This window comes from Aplidium turbinatum, chromosome 6, assembly GCF_918807975.1.
Source record: "Aplidium turbinatum chromosome 6, kaAplTurb1.1, whole genome shotgun sequence".
NCBI classification, from domain to species: domain Eukaryota; kingdom Metazoa; phylum Chordata; class Ascidiacea; order Aplousobranchia; family Polyclinidae; genus Aplidium; species Aplidium turbinatum.
Window position 1 is genome coordinate 28,769,352 of NC_137477.1, and position 20,480 is coordinate 28,789,831.

Sequence of the window (20,480 nt, forward strand, 5' to 3'; positions counted from 1 at the left end):
AATTATTACCTTGAGAATTGACGTGTTTTTGTTGATTTTCTTTGTTATAAGTTTTATATCGGAGTTTATCTTTAAACTTCTTTTAAATGCAAATATTAAAGCACATCAAAAAGCATTGTTGATGCTGTTATCCGAGCCCTAAACTTACTAATTAATGAATGTCTATACGGGGGAAATCCCTTAGTTTTGGCTCAATTTAATGACTACTATCGAATCGGTGCCAAACGCATGCCTTGTTTTCAGCTAAACGTTAAAAATATATACAACAAACCCGGTGGAAACTGGTTACAACCGGTAGCATGTCTCCGGCTAGTGTGTTCTGATCCAATTGCCCTGCGCTGTCCTGCAAGCAAAGACATTCAGGTAGACACAAGCAAAGAGTTGACACGTGCAAGACAAACAACTATTCCATTTGAATTCTGATTTCTGATGCATCGAATTGACGTGAAGCGAATACCATTTAGGCAAAGTTGGAATCCCACGTACTTGCAAAGCACTGTTGATTAATCTTGCGATGTAATCAAACTGTTGGTTGTCCAAGAGCATCTTCGACTTCGCATAGGCAGCCAGCTCGCTAATGAGGGCATGCCGGACAGCTCTGCTTTTAAGAGCACGAATCACTGTGAAAATACAGTAGCTGTTTACAAAGTAATCAACTGTGGTCGCAAACCTGCTTACATGGTCAGGATAAAATTGTGACTGTCGCCGTAAGATCGCCACATGTTTGTGATGTAATGATCTCAGACAACTTACTTTATGCATGACTTCATTCTTTGCTCCAACAGCTCAGATTACTTGTCAACTTGAATCATCGCTTTACAAATTACTCTTAAGAAAGTGATGGTATCAAAAAACAACCACGCGTGATGCTCGTTTGACAAAGTTCAAGATCATGTTGAGTTTACAAAGGGCAAAAATAACCTTGGTTCTCGCCTTTGACAAAGACGTTGAGAAACTTACTACGACACAAGCGGCAGTTTTGGAAAAGCGTCGAACCGAGGTCCTTTCAAACATCGGTGACACGCTCACTACTCGACCACGCAATCGATGAACGTCAACCATCGTCAATTAACCGTGAAGGAAATGTAATGCAATCGCTACCACCCTTGCACAACGTAGAAAAATTTGAATTCAGCAGTGGAAACAAAAAGCCAAGACATACCGGCTTGAAATATTTTTTTGATTTCCAGGGTTCTGCTTTCAAAGATAAACGAAAGACAATTCTTGAGAACTTCAAGTCTCCTTGTGCTTGTGGTGGGAGGTCCTATACGAGTGGAGAAAGAATCTGCGAGAAGACATATGGGTTATCACAAAACAATACAATAATTAAACCTGTTTTCAAAATTCGCTTCAATGAAAACCTTTAGTTCATTGTCCTGTTAATATTCTTGCTCCTGTCGAAAATCACAACGATCTAAGTAAGTAGTTCTCAACCGGGGTCCGCGAACCCCAAGGGGTCCGTGAAAATTTCCGAGTTTGCAGCATGATTGAAATTACGAAATTTAAAAATTGGTTGTGCTTTATGTTTTGCAGAGATTCTGAAACTGTACATCGCAACGCACTGGTGCGACGTTTGAAATCTCAAAAGACATCGCACAAAGGTTTGGTTTCCTAACTAAAAAATATCATATAAATGAATTAAATATTTTATTAAGGCTATGTTTAACTTAATTCTTTTGAGACAGCAGATTGCTGATCAATATTTAACTTAAAAATGCAAACGTTAGTCAGCAGTATATCACCACTCACAGTTTTGCAATGACTGTGATTACAACGAATTAATATTAATTACAAATGAAAATGGGGAGAATTTTTTTGTAACGGTCGCAAAAATTCTATTAACTTTTGATAAAAATTTATAAAAAAAAAAATTAAATCAGCATAAGGTTACTGATTTTACTGATTACATAATTTCGTCAATGTTATCAATCGCCATAAGTGCGTCGCTTCGAAACTTATAAAACATTTGATTCCATTAAGAGATGCGATATACTGTAAAAGGTGAAGGTGGTCCATACTTGATTTAAGTGTTGGGTATACTAAAGCCTTCAGCACTAAGAAGAGTAGGGTGGGCAGTTCCTTTCTCTCGGCCGCCTTTCCTGGCAGTAATTATGCCCACCCAATTTATTACATCGTGGGTAGAGGTGAGCGGTGTTTTCAACATCCAGCTTAGCTGGGAGTCAAACAAGATTTGCATGATTGGAAAGCCAACGCCTTATCCGTTGCACCATCCCACCGCATATACTGTACGCTACCAAAATTTCAAATAAATTTTTTTTAGGGGTCCTCGACCGCTTCGAAGGTACCAAAAGGGGTCCGCTAAGACAAGGTTGAGAACCACTGATTTAAGTCCCATGCAACGTGCCTTGTGACGACCTTTCATAAGGCATTAGCTGGGAAAGCAGCACAGTGTTGATTATTTCAGTTACAGGAGTCAGGAAAGTAAATAGTTCACTGAGCATCTCATAAAGACAGAGAATGTGTTTGTCATTGTTTCATTGACTTTAATTTAATTAATAGCATTCACTGCGATTGACGTATATGCGGTTAAAAGCTGTTTAGAGAATAGCTTTCGAGCCGCTTGCTTCTATCTTTGATGCATCAAAACCAAGTTATTTACCATTGCTAAGATCGTCTTTCTAATTAACCATCGGTCAACCTTTTCCTCCATTAACAAACTCAATTACCCCAACTTAATGCAACAAGCCACTTGGCATGGATTCCTCGACACATTCTTACTTAGCCTGTTCCCCTCTGGGACTCTCTTCTTTGTTTGCTTGGTGTACTTTGGCTGTTTTTCTTTTTCTATATTCGACTTGTTCTCTTCCATGAAGGCTTGAACGGCAGTGCAGCTCAACTTCGGAAAATGACGCTGGTTGGGCCGGTGGTGAGAGCCTTCGGAAGGTTTCGGAATTCGTTCGAGAATCGGGACAAAATTAGGATTTTCCTAAACAAAATAACATTAACCAATAAAAAACTAAGTTGTATGTCATTCCATCTGAAGATACACATTGACAATGTGAGCGAAACGTTCTTGAATTGTTAATATATATATTATGTTGAAATTTTCAAAATGTTTTCTAAACTGCACAAATCATTGTTGTCCAAAACGCATTTCACGCCTGGTTATGAATCCGCGGCCCACGAACCGGCGTAACGGTCCAAGAGTTACTGCGGTCCAAAAGTTACCGTGCTGCTGCAGCGTGGCACTCTAGAAATGACGTCAGACTACAAATAACCAGAGCTGCCCAGCGCTTCTGAAAGCGATACAAAAACAAAAATTTTACAACTAAGTTTAATTGAGTAGTTACTCTCAGACTAATGCATACCTTTTCATTTAAAATTAATTAATGCCTAAAATTGTCAATGCAACTTTTTCAGCAGTAGAAATTTCAATTACGTTCATAAAAAAAATAATTAATTATATTTGGCAACCCTGGTAACTCTTGGACTGCGGTCACTCCTGGACCGTTACACCGGTATCAAACCGCATGCATTTATTGCCAGTCCATTCTAATTTGGTTTTTAGCACTCAGCGCCATTTCTTACGTTTGAATAGAGATCTGACGCAAGTTCTTTGACATGCTTCAATGCCTGCTGGATGTTGGTGATATCGTTTTGTATGCGCTCTGGTGTCTCACTCACAACCTGAAAAAAGAACATCAGCGTTACTTATAACTTAACTGTTGTTGACCGAACGGAAGACTGGTAAGTTTGCAGCATATTGGAACCATTTTCGTAGTTTAAAAATATCATAAAAGCAGTAGAGACATCTTTTTCTACACGTAAACGGATTGAAAAATGTGACAACACAAAGTATGATCCAGAGTTGAAGCAAGCGTCAAAGCATCAATTCTGACCTCATCGAACTTGTGCAGGCGACGAAACGGAGGTCCATTGTCTTGGACAAACAGAGAAAACGCTTGACTGTCGAGAAGCTTCGGGACGAATTCATTGGCTGATGGGGTATTGGTGACGTCAAAGCCTCTTATTGTGAGGTAGTGCTCCTAGAAAAGTCACCACGGTTAATCGCGTATGGAGAGACCAGCTTTGAAACAAGCCTTCCATCTATTTGGTAGACACGCTGCGAGCATACATATTAAGTCATAACGAGGCTGACGTCTGCAGACGTTGAATCAATATAAAAACGGTTGATTTGCTGTCTGAATTGTATACATTTCAACGAAATAACGCAGTAACTAACTACAAAATGAAAAAGATAATCAAATGCTTTCTCATTGCCACCACCATCATGAATAAGCATTACCTTTTGGAAGCGGATAATAGGTTTGGGATGTATCCTGCACACTTGCAAGCTAGACCGGTAACCCATCAGCAGTTGACAAAATAATCGTAAAAATATGGCTCGGATCTCTTTGTCCTGCAAAAAAAGAAGTATGCCATTACAAATTCTACTTTAATAAAAAATTTACTGACACTTCTTAAAGTGAAATCTTCTGATGCGAAACAAGTCCATCAGACTTACGATCCTTAGTGATTCTGTTTAGATTAAAATAATTAATAATAAACTTACGTATATGTGATGGACTCCGATTACAAATGACCAATGTTGAAATAAAAGATATCAGTGATTCTTTAAAGAAGTGTTTTCATCAATAATGGCAGATAAAATCAGGACATGAATGTCATTAACACCACCACTGAGTTCTATCATATTTGGGAAGTTTTGTGGTAACACTGATAATCATTTCTTTTTAACGTTGATTTAACCTCTCTAGACGTTTAATCAATGTAACAAAGATTGATACGCTAAATGGGAACATGCTCAATTGCTCATTGACAACTCAAGAAAAGAGGAATATCAGGAAAAAATTGCATAGCACCCTAGAAGTTAGTTGCTTGACGCTCTTGACGGTTCAAATGAGAAGTAGAGATCTAGCAAAGAAAATACGTTGTTTTATATGTTTTTTCAACGTTAAGAAATGTCACAACAATGCGAAGGTAAACTACTTTAATAGTTAACAAGAATCAATACTGCTGATTAAAGAGAACTAAAAATACGAGCAATGAGGTGTCTTTCATCTCCATTGGGATGGCTCGTGTAGCACAATTCCGTTTTGCCAACCTTTTCAAAAATGCTCATCTTAAAATACCAAAAAGCTGCACAAGCAGAGAAAGCAACGTTTGAAGAAACAGTTAAAAGGAGTGAGGTTGTGCAAGTGATAAGTCACAGCTCAATAATTATGCTACACAATAACAATTGCAGCATCAGATAATCCTACTCTTGACTTTTAAATATACTCATAAACATAGGCGCCGACTTTTCAAAAAACCTTGGGGGGGGGGGGGCGAGAAAGGTGATGACGTCATAACCATAAACGCTATTTTACTCAATTAAAATAGTCTTTGATTAAGCTTACTGTCTTGCTTATATTGACACCTAGGTCGCAAACCGAATTTATTAGAACCGCTGCTTGAAACGATTAGTTTTACGCATGCAGCACGCCTAGTCGCAAAAATTGTGATATTGTTAGCTCATTTAGCTCATTGTGATTTTGTGCGTTTTCATGTTTGGTCAAAGAAAATCTAACGGACCTTTGGACAACTCGTAAAATGAGAATAAACATTCAACCTCGCATTCGCTTTTTCACCACCACGCGTTTTGGCTTTAAAGTTGCTCCTCACGCGCGGGAAGAAAAGCAGTGTGCGAGCGTGCGCATCTCTGCAGTAATTCACGTTCCAGAAAAAGCCGTACGATCAGCTGTTTTGCGGGCCAGAACAACGTAAGCTGTTTTTCGCTTTCGGCATTGTTAAAGTCTGTTTAAATTATCTAAATCTATTTGGCGAAGTATTTTATCTTTGAAACACCACTGGTATTTAGCCATTTTTGTTGCCCCTCAACCATAAATTTACGGGGGGCGGCGCCCCCCGGAAGTCGGCGCGTATGTCATAAACATTATTATGGAGACGAACTGTATTAGAAACACAAAAACGTTAAAATTGCTTGTCCATCCCGTATTTTATCGAAATATAATAACATAATAAATAACACTTCAAGGTTTGTTCATAAAATGTGTTTCTTAGTGCTTACTCGTTTGCCTTCATCTGCACCCAGTAACAGGCTTAAATTAAAAAATGTAACTGGCTCATAGGAGAGGGAATTACAGTATATAGTTGTTTAAGTGCCATAAATTTATATTTAATTTCTCGAATTTTCTTGTGTTTAAGGCATTAGGATATTCCATGGAGGCCCGACGATTATAAGATGGGTTAAATTCTAAAATACTAATACAATAACAAATATTACCGGTACCTTATTTTAGCAATTGATTGGATAGGCCTATGCAATGCATCTTTAGACTGAGAAGCATCTTTGAAACTTAATCTATCAATTCCACACACTGGAAAAGGTTTAGGATAACTAACGCAAACTCAGTCGACGAGATTGACAGTGTGACATATCTGACAGGAGTTGTTGTTGCAAGAAAACTATTTCAGTCACTATGTGCGTCTGAACTGACAACTGCTGTTGAAGTGTGCTGCTATCTTAACTCAAACGTGGTTGCACCAGAAGTTGCGCTAACACCACTAGATACTGCCGCTTTTTCGTTTATAAAACCACGTGTTATCAGTTATCTGCGTGGCAATTATTTGAAAGTCCTTTTACAATCTTACATCGCAGAAAAAATGCTTTGAACTGTTTTCAAGTTTTTTATAGTGCAACTTTCATCAAAAATAGTATCAAAACAACTAGAGAGCCTGAAAGAAGTCTTTGGTCCTTCTGATGGGTTTCAATCGTGGCTTTTGCAACCACCCGGTTGGGATATCCTAGTTGTTGGATCATCAACGTGGACTGAAGCGATGGCAAAATTGCCTCAACTAAACATCGCCAAGTCTAGGCAACGTAAAACGGACAAAGTTTGCCGGCTGGTGATTCTGTCAAGCAACCTCATACAATGTGGACCAATACTCCGGCTGCTGGCTAAATTTTTCAATGAAGATTGCCATTATTCTGTAAATGATGTATATAACTTGGAAGGATTTGGCATTGCATGCGAATGCATCACATGACTTATTGTACACTGTACAGTCCTGTGGTTTGATATGCTTGTGTATGAAGAAAACTCACGTCAAAAGCAAATGTAAATTTCACGTTTTTCAGTCTACAAAAATCTTTCCGCATTTATAACGGTTGAAATAACAAACGCAAAATCAGTTACAAACTTTCGGCAAAACCTTTGAAATGCAGTACAAATATAAACACCAAAGCAATCTAAACCATACTTTTTTATCGAACACTATACAGAAACAACACCCCAGACAGTACAAACCGTCATTTTTACATTGATTTAACGTCTGCGGACAAAATCATGTAAAAATGACGGATTTTGTTGTCTGGGAGGCAAGATACAACTTACAGACTATTCTGACAAAAAAAAAATATCATACGGTTGTCAGAAACAATTCCAAACATTTCAACAGAAAAATTCTATTGATTAATAAAAGCCAAAGGAATTATGAAAAGCTTTGATCTTGCTACAACAATTGGATATTGAATCTTTTCTGGTTTCGCTTTCAATTGTCAGGCAACACTGTTGAAGCTGAAACAGAATAGCACAAGCAAGTCCTCCATTAACGTTAATGTACAGTTGTAGGGTTGACTTAAACATTTAGGACAGTGTACAAACTGTACATGTACAATTCGGTTCAATACAAAGCTATGCAGGTTACAGCTTTGCACTCCAGAACGATCGCTCTGGCAATTTGCATGAAAGTTTTGGCAAAACAAAAACATAATCACATTAATGGCATAGGAATAAAGGTCGCGATGAAACCCTATTTGACATTAGCTAAATACCTTCCCTCAGCTAAGACCCCAAGAAAAAAGGTGAAGTTTCTGGGTTGATCTACCAAGTTCCGTGTCATGACTGTGATTTAATCTACAGTACATTGGACAGACAAAACGTGATCTTAAATCAAGAATCAATGAGCACCAAAGAGCTATTAAATTTCAACGTTCGGAGAAATCCGCTCTTTGCAAACACTCCATAGCTTCAGACCATAAAATTATTTGGACCGACGCTTACAAAAAATTACTTTGACGTTGCGTTCACCTTTTCCTTTGCTCAAAGCCTTTCGACTATCATTGTAATTGCTAATTCTATTTCTGTCTTGTCTCATATTATTTCAACGTTTCTTGACGTTGTCTTTAAAGAAATAATCAAATTTACGCTGCCGGATAGTAGCCTACTGCTTTTAGGCATCACTGCGTTATCAATTAAACTGGGCGGTAATCTTGTTGCGTTTTTTAACTCTGATTCTTGCTACTTTATTCATTTCGTCAGTATGTTTTTGTATTGTGCCATTTGTTGCTGAACAGGTTGTGTTTAGCTGTTTCAGCCCCCCTTGATAAAGTCAGTCGTGCTGACTGACGAAACGTCGGTAGTACAAGGTAGGTATCATCCTAAACATCAGGATGTAACCTAGTAGCTTATAGTCACCAGAAGAACGCAAGTCACTTTATTTATACATTATATTGTTGTAAGTTCACGTCTGTTGATCAAATATAAAAAAAAAATCGGTAACTACGGTACATTAAACAAGTTAAACTATCGAAAGCGTTTTCAGAAATTAAATATCCAAGTTTCAGGTGCAGCAAAGTGGAACTTCTTTTGAAGTTGTAGCCTATGCAATGTCGGGATGTTGTAGCCATAGCGATCTATGGTTGCAGCCTACTCTGCATGAATTTCAAGTCACCAAAATAAAACTTTTTAGACTTCATCCCCGCCGGCAAATCAGTCCTTTTTTTACATTGCAGACATTGAATTAATGTAAAAAATGGTAAATATGCTGGCTGCATAGTATATGCAAACGAAAGCGAATTTCTGGCACACACTGGCAAGAAAGAGTATATCTTGCTTGAACTTTAAGATTTTGATATTGAATAAAATAAATTAAGGAGAATCACAGCGCAGAAACCTTTTGGTCTTTGAGGAAAGACATTTTGAACATGAAAACTTAAACAATGAAAGTGAAACCATCTTTCAAGGCGTTACGTTTAGCACAAGCGTTAACGCAGCGCATCAACTGGTCGTGTTGAAACTGCACACAAAGCAAAATCTTCCTTTTTTACGTTGGTTTAACATCTGAAAATGTGAAATCAAGACAGAATAATGGACTTTGCTGGTTGGGCAGCTGTGCAGATAAAATGTGATCTCTTATTATGACCATCACGATCAACAACAACAACCGCTTTTGGCTTCCTGAAAACATCTATCCTGAGTCTATCGCCATGACATGACTTAAGATCAAAAATATTGCCTTGTCAAGTTTGCATGACAGCTAGCAATGCTTAACAAGAACACACAAGCATGTGTTTTAAAAAGTGCCAGAAAACTTAACGACCTCAACATCGAAAGAAAGTTTAAGCGTTTTTAGTGAATCCAATGACAACACATGATAGTCTCATTGACCAATTGGCCATCTCCAGAAACGAAGGACGAACATCATAGGCAGCCCCGTCAATGATTGGTGTCTTTGCATGTGGTTTTGTAATTTAACTTATCGCTGACACTCATCAACATACAACGATTGCTGCTCATGATATGCTGCAATTTTGGAAGATCGATCGAAGGATATAACGCCATTGCAAGCTCAGCAGGTGAAATGCAATTATGAACGATTTTTCTCTTTTTAATTGAAATCCAATAGTGAAAGCTAATGATGAAACAAAATTGGATAAAGGCCACAATTAAAAATTTCAGACGCAAAATCAAATTAAACATCAGGCCAAAACAAAGAAATGAGCCAGTTCTAACATTCAGCACTTGTGGCATGTAACTGTCTAGCAAAGCGCGACTGAGCGCAGGTAAGCGCTTGATCTAATAGCCATGCCATATTTGGCTATTACCAAACCACTTTCATACCACGTGATAACTGGTTTGTGAAAAGCAGCGTAATTACGATGCAGTATAGCTCTCAAGCCAACGAATCAACCCCCTTTTACATTGCTTCAGCATTTGCAGATATTGAATCAATGCAAAAAAACTGATATTATCTGGCTGAGAAAAGTTGCACCCAGATGGCAATACAACCTTTTGTTTACAAAATTATAAACGTTAAAAACCTATGAGTCGACGAAAAGCAATATTTCTTTTGGTCCAAAATGAACATTCACACAGCACTTGAGCTGTTGACAAAAACTGCAGCCTACGGTCTTCGACTGAAAATCAAATCAAACCCTGCCCTAACATGACGTCACCAAAAAACTACAAAATACGCGGTTAAAATTCTTCGAAACAGAGTCTATCAAACCCGGCGTAAACGCAGCTGCACTGCTATGACACTGCAAATATTGAGGTGTGAGGATTAACCTACGCAATACGCATCATCAATTTAACTTAACAACAACATAAATGTTCTAAATGTTGCATACAGATCCTGACAAAATATGAAGCTTGTGGTACACAGAACACAATCATAGACCATTTTAAATTGATACAGATCACATGAAAATTTCATTTATGGGCTTACAAAACTTTACAGACGTCTCTGCTAATGGCAGGTCTAATACTTCTAGATTGTCAAATTCAGATAAAGCTTTGTACGTGTACAACAGTAACTCAAGTTCAGTGCTCCACGCTGCACTTATGGTTGAATTGTTTAATCAGCATTGAGAATCTCAGTCAGTAGCCTACAATGTAAATCATCCAAGCACAACAGTTTCTGCAGTCTGACATTTGCTAGAGCATACCACATATTACCACAATTTACATAGTAAGGTTTACCAAATACAATTTAAAATCAGAAACAAACAGCGACACAAAGTTATATCCCAGCCAGCACAAAATACGTTCGTTAACGTTGAAACGATGCAAAAACGGAAAGTTTTGCTGACTGGAATGTCCACGGCTGTTCTTTTTTTACATTATCTTGTCACACAACTCATTCTCTAATTTTTTCTGCATTTAATCTGAAAGAATTTAACCACGAATCACGTTGAATCAACATTGCTCCTAGGCATTTATGTGTCAGCAGAGAAGGTGTATAACCGACTGTGACATATATAATTGAATTAATATTGTGGTATCGATTACAGAGTGGCTAAGTCAACTTAGCTGTGTGTGTAAACCAATTCAAGTTACACTGAAATGTTGTGACATGACTAAAACTTTAACGTTCTTTCTTAAAATGGCATTAAGCAAAATCATAATAATATATTCAGATATTATACAAGGTTAGCTGACAAACACCACTTCATTCAAAATCAGAAGCTATTATTGTGTCAAAGAAGGCAAGTACACACTCGAAGCATGACACATGACAAAAACCACAAACAGCTTTCAAAGTGGTTTAAATCTCCAGATCAGTTACTATAACCGTAAAGCCAAGCATTGCTTTTTACAATGTAGAGTTACAAAGGGCACAAAGTACTTCTGGACATATGCCAGACGCATATGTTTGCATTGCTGAATAACCGATGGATTCACGTATAAAAACGTCTGACAGACTTGTGATGTCATTAATATGATTGACTATTTTCATGAAAGTTTGAAACAAATTGAAGTATTGCCAGTTCCTCAACACGGTGATCTGAAACCTACCGTGTAGAACAGGGAAGACTAATCGCAATCACAGTACGGCACAGTACAATCATGGTACAGCAAGCGAAGCATAAAGCGAAGCAGATGAAGAAAAGGCACAGAAAACAGAAAAATCAACAAGTAGACAAACATTACGCACCTTGTGAAATACAACTATGAGAACAATGACGAGAATTTGTTCCCATACCGACGATTTGCACACTACTGCACAAATGCAAGTAAAGGCATGACACTGAAAACAGCTTTCTGTGGCCTGAACCACACCTTCACACAAAAAGGATAAACATCCTAGGCTTAACATACGCCATTACTCACCAGTCTTTCAGGCTCTAAAGTCCTTGCTTGTTCAGGTGGATAAGCCCAGTCTGCAACACCCAAGTCAGGACATAGAACCTGATTCAAAGAATAACATCAATAAAAATATTACACCGATACATGGTTAGAAACACTATCGAGCATGATGAAGCTGGAGGGATAACATCAGTGTCTGCGCCAGCAACTTTGATGTTGACTGTGGTGATTTATAAAGGCACAAACTAGCAAAGTTTTAAAAGCATGTACTGCATGTTACAACTTACAAGTGACAAAATATTGCATTCTCAATAGGCAAAGAACTGGAGAACAACATAAACAGTGAAAAATTCTCATTGCCGTGCTGTGGCCAACTAGACCAAGAGCGTCAGAAAAGAAATCGGTCTTAGAATGTTAAGCTTCATTGACGTAATGCAAAGACTTGAGGTTTACAACTGCTGTTGCTTTTGTTCAAACCTTTGTGAGAGCTTCGACAACGCTGGTATAGTATGGTTCAGGAATGGTAGGCACGCACACGCATTCTGGAACAGAAATAACACCCCCATCCAAATCCACTGTGATCACGTCCAGCTGGAATGATAACACAATGATAAATTAAAAAGCATATAGCCAGACAGCAAATCAGTCGCTTTTCACATTTGCAGACGTTGAATCAATGTAAAAAACGACTAATTTGCTGTCTGGGTAGTCGAAATCAGTTCTGTTTTGCATTGATGAAAAAAACGAGTAAAGTATTGGCATTACACGTTAAATTAAATCAATGTAAAAAAATAGTAGTGAAAACATTTCAACTACAAACACACAAGTTTTCACAGAGAGCGGTTCCATAAAGAAACTTTTACAGTATGCTCGTATAAAAGTGGAAAAAAAACTTTAAGAAAAGCAAACTATGCATGTAGATTAAACGTCTGTTGATAGTCAAATAACTTTAAGTATATATCTTGGGAGAAACAAGAAAGTTAAGTAGCAGCACAATTGTAACAGTTATTCGATCGCAATGTGATGTTGTAGTGACATTGCCAAGAAGTGCGAGGTCAGGAATGCGGGCATCAGCATGTTTTCAACCTAGCGAAAAAGCTTGCAGTTGCAGACATGATGTTTACGTAAAATAGCAAAAATCTAGCAAATTTTTTTTCAGATTAGCCAACAAAACCAAGCAACAACGCTCATGATAGTTCCATTTACTGGTGTTTCAACAAAGTAACCTCTCTACCAAAATCGTAATGCAACCGACTGTTCAGAAATTGCATGTAAGCTTAAGACGCTAACAAGAGACACCTATCAGGGTTGATTCAATCATTACAGAACGCAACCACTTGACATATACTGCACAATCAATTACACACCAAGACCTGACAAGATGACATCACCGTATCGCTACGTTAAAATAAAACAAGCCAAGTTTGTTAAGTTACTAATTAACTTCAAATAGGAAGTATGCCTAACAACTAAATGCAAAATATAACATGGCTGAAAAGAATAGTTACTGGTACTTTGATAAGTAACAAAGTTTAATTATTAAAAATAAAAAAAATTACAAAAAGTGATCGAAAACTCGTTTCTCTGTGGCAAAGTTGAATCGAATTGTGGGAAGACGTTTGTTTGAACATACCGGTACTGATCAACACTTGCAAAGTTTACTTTTCATGTACGGTATTCAACGTTGTTATATTGTTACAAACCCAATCAGCAAAACAATTGTTTTCATATTGGTTCAACGTCTGCAGATGTTGAATCAACGTGATAAAGAACTGATTTGCTGACTGGAAAAATAGAAATGCAAAAGTCAATTATGGGTTTGAAGTAGTGTTGGGCGATATTGAAAAAAACAAAACGATACGATATTTGAAAAAATACTCGATATTTCGATACTTTTCGATATTTTTGTTCTAATTAAGAAAAGAGTTTCTCAGTCTTCGAAATTAGTGCCGGCAATTGCCGACGCAGATGCATGAATGGCGCATTAAAAATGCCGAGGCCAAACGAGCGCTTGTAAAGGTTAGGGTTAGTTAGACATTCCTCCCAGTCGTTATGGCACAGCCATAGATTTGCTCCTTGGTCAACACCCTGATGGAGCTCTGCGAAAGAGGCGTGTGGATGGGTATCAAAGCCCGAAAGCCGCAAAACGTGCATGCTTCATTGCGAACGGCGAAGACAGTGTAGATTTACAGCCAAGCGATGAGCCTCTTGTTGTTTCTGATTCCAGTGCTGACGTGACAACCTCATCCTCCGATGCCGCATCTGATGATTCCGATTCTGACAGCTAGTTCTTTATCAAACAAACTTTGTGTTGCTCGCAGTATCCCAATTGCGCCGGCCGAAATGATGTTAGTGCATACGTAAATCGAGGCAATCATCTCGCAGGGAGCTATTAATTTGTTGCTGGTGCTTGGTTGAGCAATTAACGTTATTTTATGATAATTCAACGTCGCTAGATGTCGAATTAATGTAAAACAAACGTAAATTTCTTATTGGGTTTTGTTACGCAATATAACCCGCCGGGAAAATTAAACCGATTTGTGTTGACTCGAACGTTGAATCAACACAAAATTAACCTACTTTTCCTCCACGTGAGTTATTCAACGTGAATTACCGCAACAGCGTGCGTATCGCGTTGTTCGCTTTATCGCTACTTTTGGTATTATTACATCACAACAAATCAAACAGTGTGGTCGGGATAGACTACTCAAGTATATTTTTCGCTTCTCGTTTTACATGTTTTGGTACAATTTTTTTCGTAATAAACGTTCACAGCAATTGCCGAGGCAATTTCAACTTTTGCCGTTTGGCCTGGCAACGTTTTTGTAGGGGTTTGCAGTTACGAGTTAGGGCTGTAATAGTTAAAATATCGAACGATATTGAAATAAATATCGATATTGAAAAGATATCGTATCGTATCGAAAATTCGATATATCGCCCAACACTAGTTTGAAGCTCACCAGTTCGTTCAAATCAGATTTGAAAGAAGAATGGACTCCAATGAGGAACGGGGTTGGGGAAGAGGTGCACTCAAGTAAATGTTTCGGCAAAATAGGTATATATGGATAACTGAAAAAAGGAGAATGCAACGTGAGTCAAACTAGTAGTAAGAAGATTAATGTCATATCTACCAAATATAATTTTGTTGTGAAATAAACAAAAGACTTTCGTTTGGCCTATAGCTCGATACCATTGCATTACATATGTACTTAGGCTGCATGATCAGTGAATCAGTGGTGAGCCCTGGTACAGCACTAGAAAGGGGGCCGGTTCGACACTGCTCAAAAGCATGCGGCTATATCTTTGGCAGGACACTTAAAGGCATGTCTGAAGGTGGACACGAAGGTTGACTTCCCTGCCTTCCCGTCCACTTAATCTAAATCTTCAACCACCGAGCATTAGCCTCCATACAACGACCGATCTATGTAGTTCACTTAGTGGTGATATTCAAACAGAAATATCTTCATGAAATGATTGATGAAAACATATTGTACTGCATTAAAGGGTGGAAACTTTAGCAACCAAACTTCACAATTTCAGCCATGCAATCATCATCGATTGAAAACAAATTTATAGTGATAATTTACTATTGACCTAAGACACATTGTATTCAATTTGCATCATCCCTTTAAGTAGAAACGGTGTGTTTCCTCCTAAAGTAAACAAACTAAACCCATTCAAAACTTGAAATAGTTGAAATTTTCATTTAATTTTATACCAAATCTGAACTGCTGTCAATTGTAGAAACAAAGTATGAATTGTAACTGCTAAGCACATTGCACAATGCACATTTACAGTAGTATTATAAAGCCATGGAATATGTGCTGAGTTACTTGGCTACTGATCCCAGACAGAAAAATCCGTCGTTTTCCATCCAACATCAACGTCTGCGAACGTTAAATCAATGTAAAAATGACGAATTTACACTTATTAGTTTTTTCTACGGACCTTAGTAAATATACGTACTAAAGATTGGAACTAACCTGTACTTGAAAGGGTACATGAGGGCTGTCAATGCATTGCATGCTTCAGTGAGCCTAACATAACTACATGAATAAAATAGTAACTTCTGATCAACCAGAGCAGCGCAGAGAATGTTTAAAACGTTTAAAATTCCTGAAAGAAAATAGAAAAACAATGAAAACCATGAACTACATGCGATATTCAGGTCATTGACCTGCGCAGACTTAAATCTATTCCAAAAACTATAACCTTGCAGTGTGAATAATGCACTTATACTTCTGTTAAGGTATGGGCCTATTTAAGACTATGAAACAGCATTTAAGGAATGGAAGAAATGAGAATTTAAAAGTAATAACACTAGCAATCGTGAAAGTACCAATTTTACAATTAGTTTGTTTTGACTACGTTTTCTAATCAAAAACGAAAAATGATAATTAATATGCAACCAATATGGTTGGTGCTGTCAGCAGTGGCATAACCTCTTGGTAATGATTAAAATGACCATTTGAAAAAACCTTCATAATGAATTTCTGGCATTTATTCAAAAATTGTCCACCCCGATAGCTCAGTTGGTTAGTGCGTAACTTCGTGAACAAAGAAGCTTCAAGATCAAGCGATGCTGGTTCAACTCTCGAGGTGCACTTGAGCAACGCATTGTAAGGACTGCTCTCCATTCAGCGACACCTAATCGATAGAATAATTTCCCGGCAACAAGACTTCAACAATCGGAAACTTCACTTTGTCAATCTCGGTAACTGGCCCTGCGTCAAAAGCTTCTACAAGTATGCAAAACTACTAGAAGCAGCTGAATCATGTTCAGTTAAGCTTATTTAAATCTATTCAAATAAGCTTAACCGAAGATGATCTAGCTGCTAGCTGATCGAAATCGATTTTTAGCTGTTTATGATTGAACTAACTTGTGTGAAAATAAATTCGTTTGTAATACTGTCATACATCATCAATTCATCATGTACAACATATTTACAGAAAAAATGAAAATGACATTTACCTAATTGTCGGAGCAACATTGTCACCGTTGATCTGGTAACAGGTAGCTGATTACTCTTTGGAATTTGTAAGGCCTGTTTGTCTGATGCCCCAATTGTAAAACGAAGAAGTGTTGAGCCAGGAGGAGGGACTTTAACCAAAAGCAATTTTGCTATGATATTTTCTATAGACTGACTAAAACCGTCAATATAAATCGTATAGATCAGACCCAGGCAATTCTGTGAAAATTAAAATAGTACTAAGAGGCTGAATTGCATTCTTTGAAATAAACATGTATAATATATATATATATATAATCTTAACATTGTTACACACACTTATTGCTATGCACATATTTTATTCTTTAATACTGATATAGCAATAAAAAGTATATCTATGAAATTATTTAGAATATCTTCTAAATCTGCTCACTAACCTTTAAAACTCTGAAATCTTGAACTTTCGACAATAAAACTAAACATTTTGGTGCATAAGTATTTTTAGAATCCGATTCGCTTTTAACATCATTTAAAGACTCTGAATTGTATTCAAGATCAGTGCTTTCAACTCGACACATATCTTCATCAATGTAATCTTCACCGTGAGCTGTGTCTGAGTTAAGTAATCCATTTTCAGTGGCATCACTATCAGATTTAGATTTGTGAAGTGTTATAGAGTTTGATGTGCCTTTTCGAAATGTGCGCCCATGTACTGGACTGTGGGCACGTATGGGTTCAGAAAATGAATGCACAGCACAGAATTGTTGGTTTCCTTCTGCATCCGTCAGAATTGACACAAAGAACGTTGGTTCTTGCCATTCTCTGCTTAAGTACCACCCCGCAGGCTGACAAAACTGAAAAAATATAACACTGTTTCTTTTTTCTGAATAAAACATTGTCCAATTGTAGGCAGGTCTGTTAAGAAAGAAGAGCAAAAAACAAACGCAGTAGAAAAACAAGTAAAAGTTGCATTGCTTTGAGAGCCTATCATTGCATATGCATAAGACTACTCCCGTGGCCTACAAAAATAGATTTTTTGAATGTATTTTTGTAGGTCACGACTCGGAATGGCCCGATTCGGTAAGTCCGATTCGGTGAGTCCGATCCCTTAACGGGGGATTTTTTCAATTTTTTTTTTAATTATCGGGTACCGTGGCCTAATTATATCATTGCCGTTTTAGGGTTAGGAGTTAGGGTTAGAGGTTAGGAACTCACCGAATCAGACTCACCGAATCGGACTCACCGAATAGTAGCAGACCCGTCACGACTACTCCCTTTTGCAATAAGAAGCACATTGAAACAATGCTGATGAAATTGGGTCTGCTACTATTCGGTGAGTCCGATTCGGTGAGTCCGATTCAGTGAGTCCGATTCAGTGAGTCCGATTCAGTGAGTCCGATTCGGTGAGTTCCTAACCTCTAACCCCTAACCCTAAAACGGCAATGATAATTAGGCTACGGTACCCGATATTAAAAAAAAAATTGGAAAAATCCCCTGTTAAGGGATCGGACTCACCGAAACGGGCCATTCCGGATGAAATTATGGGCTTAAACTCTCAGGAGTAGCTGCCCGGGTACCACTCGGGATTGTTATCTTATCTAACCTTAGCTTTGTTGTGGCTATTGTTAGAAAGAAAAAAAAATACTCACCAAATTCTTGTTATATTTAGCAGACTTAGCAATCAGCAACTCAGTGCTTGCAAGCATAATTTTGCATGAATGCATTGCATAGGCTATTGCATATCATGGTTAACTTATTCTTAAACCAATGAACAAATTCCGCAAAACCAAAACAAATTTGTTTGGCTATTTTGATGTGATAAAACTCATTTTAGTTTAGCCCATACAACCAGGGTGGGCGGGGTTTATTTTTAAAAAAACAAGTTTTTTACAACCCTGGAACAGCGTGAATCTCATACTACACGTTATTCCACATGCATTTATTTATTTCAAATGAATTTAATATCATGACTAAATTAAATAGTAAATTTTTAAAGTAGATTAAACTCTGAAAAGTAGTTAAACAGATACCACTCTAACCGCATTTGCAATGCATGAAATACAATAAGTTTTAAAACTAAACGTGTGCATTGTGCAAATATTAAAAAATTCTAACAAAAACTTAATTACTATGTGCTTAACATTACTGTCCAAAACATTCACAGTTCAAAGGTCACAAAAAAATCAATAAGTTGGATGAAGACAATACCAATTCAATTCCAGCTGTAAATGGAAGATCCTTCCAATCAGTATCAGGGATTCGAACCAGTACTTTTCCTCGTAAAGCATGATCCTTGCCTGTGACAATTATACATAGCCTACAGTTGTATTATGCACATATAAACATATGTATACAGTTATACACATCAAATTTTTAGCAATTTTTATCATTTTAGTCATGTCAGTACAAATTAGTACAGACAATTTGTGCTGTCTATCTAAATGCCCTTTTGTAACTGATTTTTAAAAATTGGCTTGCAATATTTTGCTTCTAATTTTTTATTTGAATTTTTCGTTTTAGTTGTTTGTTGCAGCATGGTTGTGTTCTGCTTAATTGGGAAATCAATACTTGGTCAATTTCTAAAAGAATTAGTCATTCTAATTTACAAAACACAGAAATAAATAAAGAATAGCACTTACAAGATTTCGTAATAGTGCAGATTAAACAATGATAGCTAACATAAACGATATGAATATAATACAAACTCATTTCAACTATTACAGGTTTGAGCAAATACCAATCTCATACAAAATTTTTTATATCTACAACCAGGGTTTTTTTAAGGTTTGGTTTGGGTGACCGCTAAGTAGTTTTAAGAGACCGCTAGTGTTTCATTTAAATACCAAAAAATAGCCATAACTACATACAATCAACGCAACATAAAATGCATTATTCGACAAGGCACAGCTTAAATGATTGTGACAGCGACCAAACAGCCTGCCCAACAAGTTTGCTGCACAAGCAAACAAAGAGTGCTTGTTGGCTTCTGCTTGTTATGTTTCCACAAGTAAAAACTGATCATTATGCGCCATAAATCAGAAATAAACATTGACGAGTATCGAAGGTGCACTCCTTTTGTGAATAACTCTTTGATTCAGCTGTTAGCTGTACCTCCACTTATTCTTTTTTCCAGACGTGAACTATTGATCGTAGGCTATATTCCAGGCCTCAAAATTCGTTTTTGTTGACGGCGGACAAACGTGTCCGGTAGGGTGATTCAGAAATTGATTTTTTTTTTTAATTCAATGGGGCACCCTCTTGTATCGTGTCAATACCTGAAAAAATAATCCTGTCAAAATTTTAGGGCAATCGAAAGCATTTTTAAGGTTGCTACCGACTTTGAAAGCTGCACATAATACACAAATGGGTCATTCCCTGTCAACTCAACAGGGTGTGCAAGCTCGACCCTCTTAGATTTTCTTGAAATTTACACTAAAGTTTCATATTGATGTATAATGAACACAAAACAAATTTCAGCTCATTATCTCAAGACGTTTAGAAATTACAGCCCTTCAAAAGTCACCAAGGTCCCTCAAAATGTGTTCGCATGTACAATTGTACATTTTCCTCCATGTTTGGGTCTTCATAACTTTTAATCTAAAGCATTTACAAAGCTGAAATTTGGCATTCTGATTAAGAAGCAGCCCTAGTTTTCATATCTACCACCAAAATTGCT

At 37.4% G+C, this 20,480-nt stretch overlaps 1 protein-coding gene across 1 annotated transcript in view; it reads right to left on the reverse strand.

The window, feature by feature from the left end:
- LOC145771671 (myotubularin-related protein 5-like) overlaps positions 1-20,480 on the reverse strand; it is a 53,678-nt gene that overhangs the window by 28,102 nt on the left and 5,096 nt on the right. The window contains exons 2-15 of the mRNA XM_082583403.1: positions 19,013-19,101; positions 17,242-17,658; positions 16,828-17,044; positions 15,839-15,971; positions 14,816-14,924; positions 12,333-12,446; positions 11,880-11,957; positions 4,268-4,381; positions 3,861-4,007; positions 3,550-3,648; positions 2,740-2,947; positions 1,163-1,285; positions 487-620; positions 272-343 (exon numbers count right to left, since the gene is read on the reverse strand). Coding sequence (XP_082439529.1) covers positions 272-343; positions 487-620; positions 1,163-1,285; positions 2,740-2,947; positions 3,550-3,648; positions 3,861-4,007; positions 4,268-4,381; positions 11,880-11,957; positions 12,333-12,446; positions 14,816-14,924; positions 15,839-15,971; positions 16,828-17,044; positions 17,242-17,658; positions 19,013-19,101 — 2,054 coding nt within the window. The remainder of the gene's footprint in view (positions 1-271; positions 344-486; positions 621-1,162; positions 1,286-2,739; positions 2,948-3,549; positions 3,649-3,860; positions 4,008-4,267; positions 4,382-11,879; positions 11,958-12,332; positions 12,447-14,815; positions 14,925-15,838; positions 15,972-16,827; positions 17,045-17,241; positions 17,659-19,012; positions 19,102-20,480) is intronic.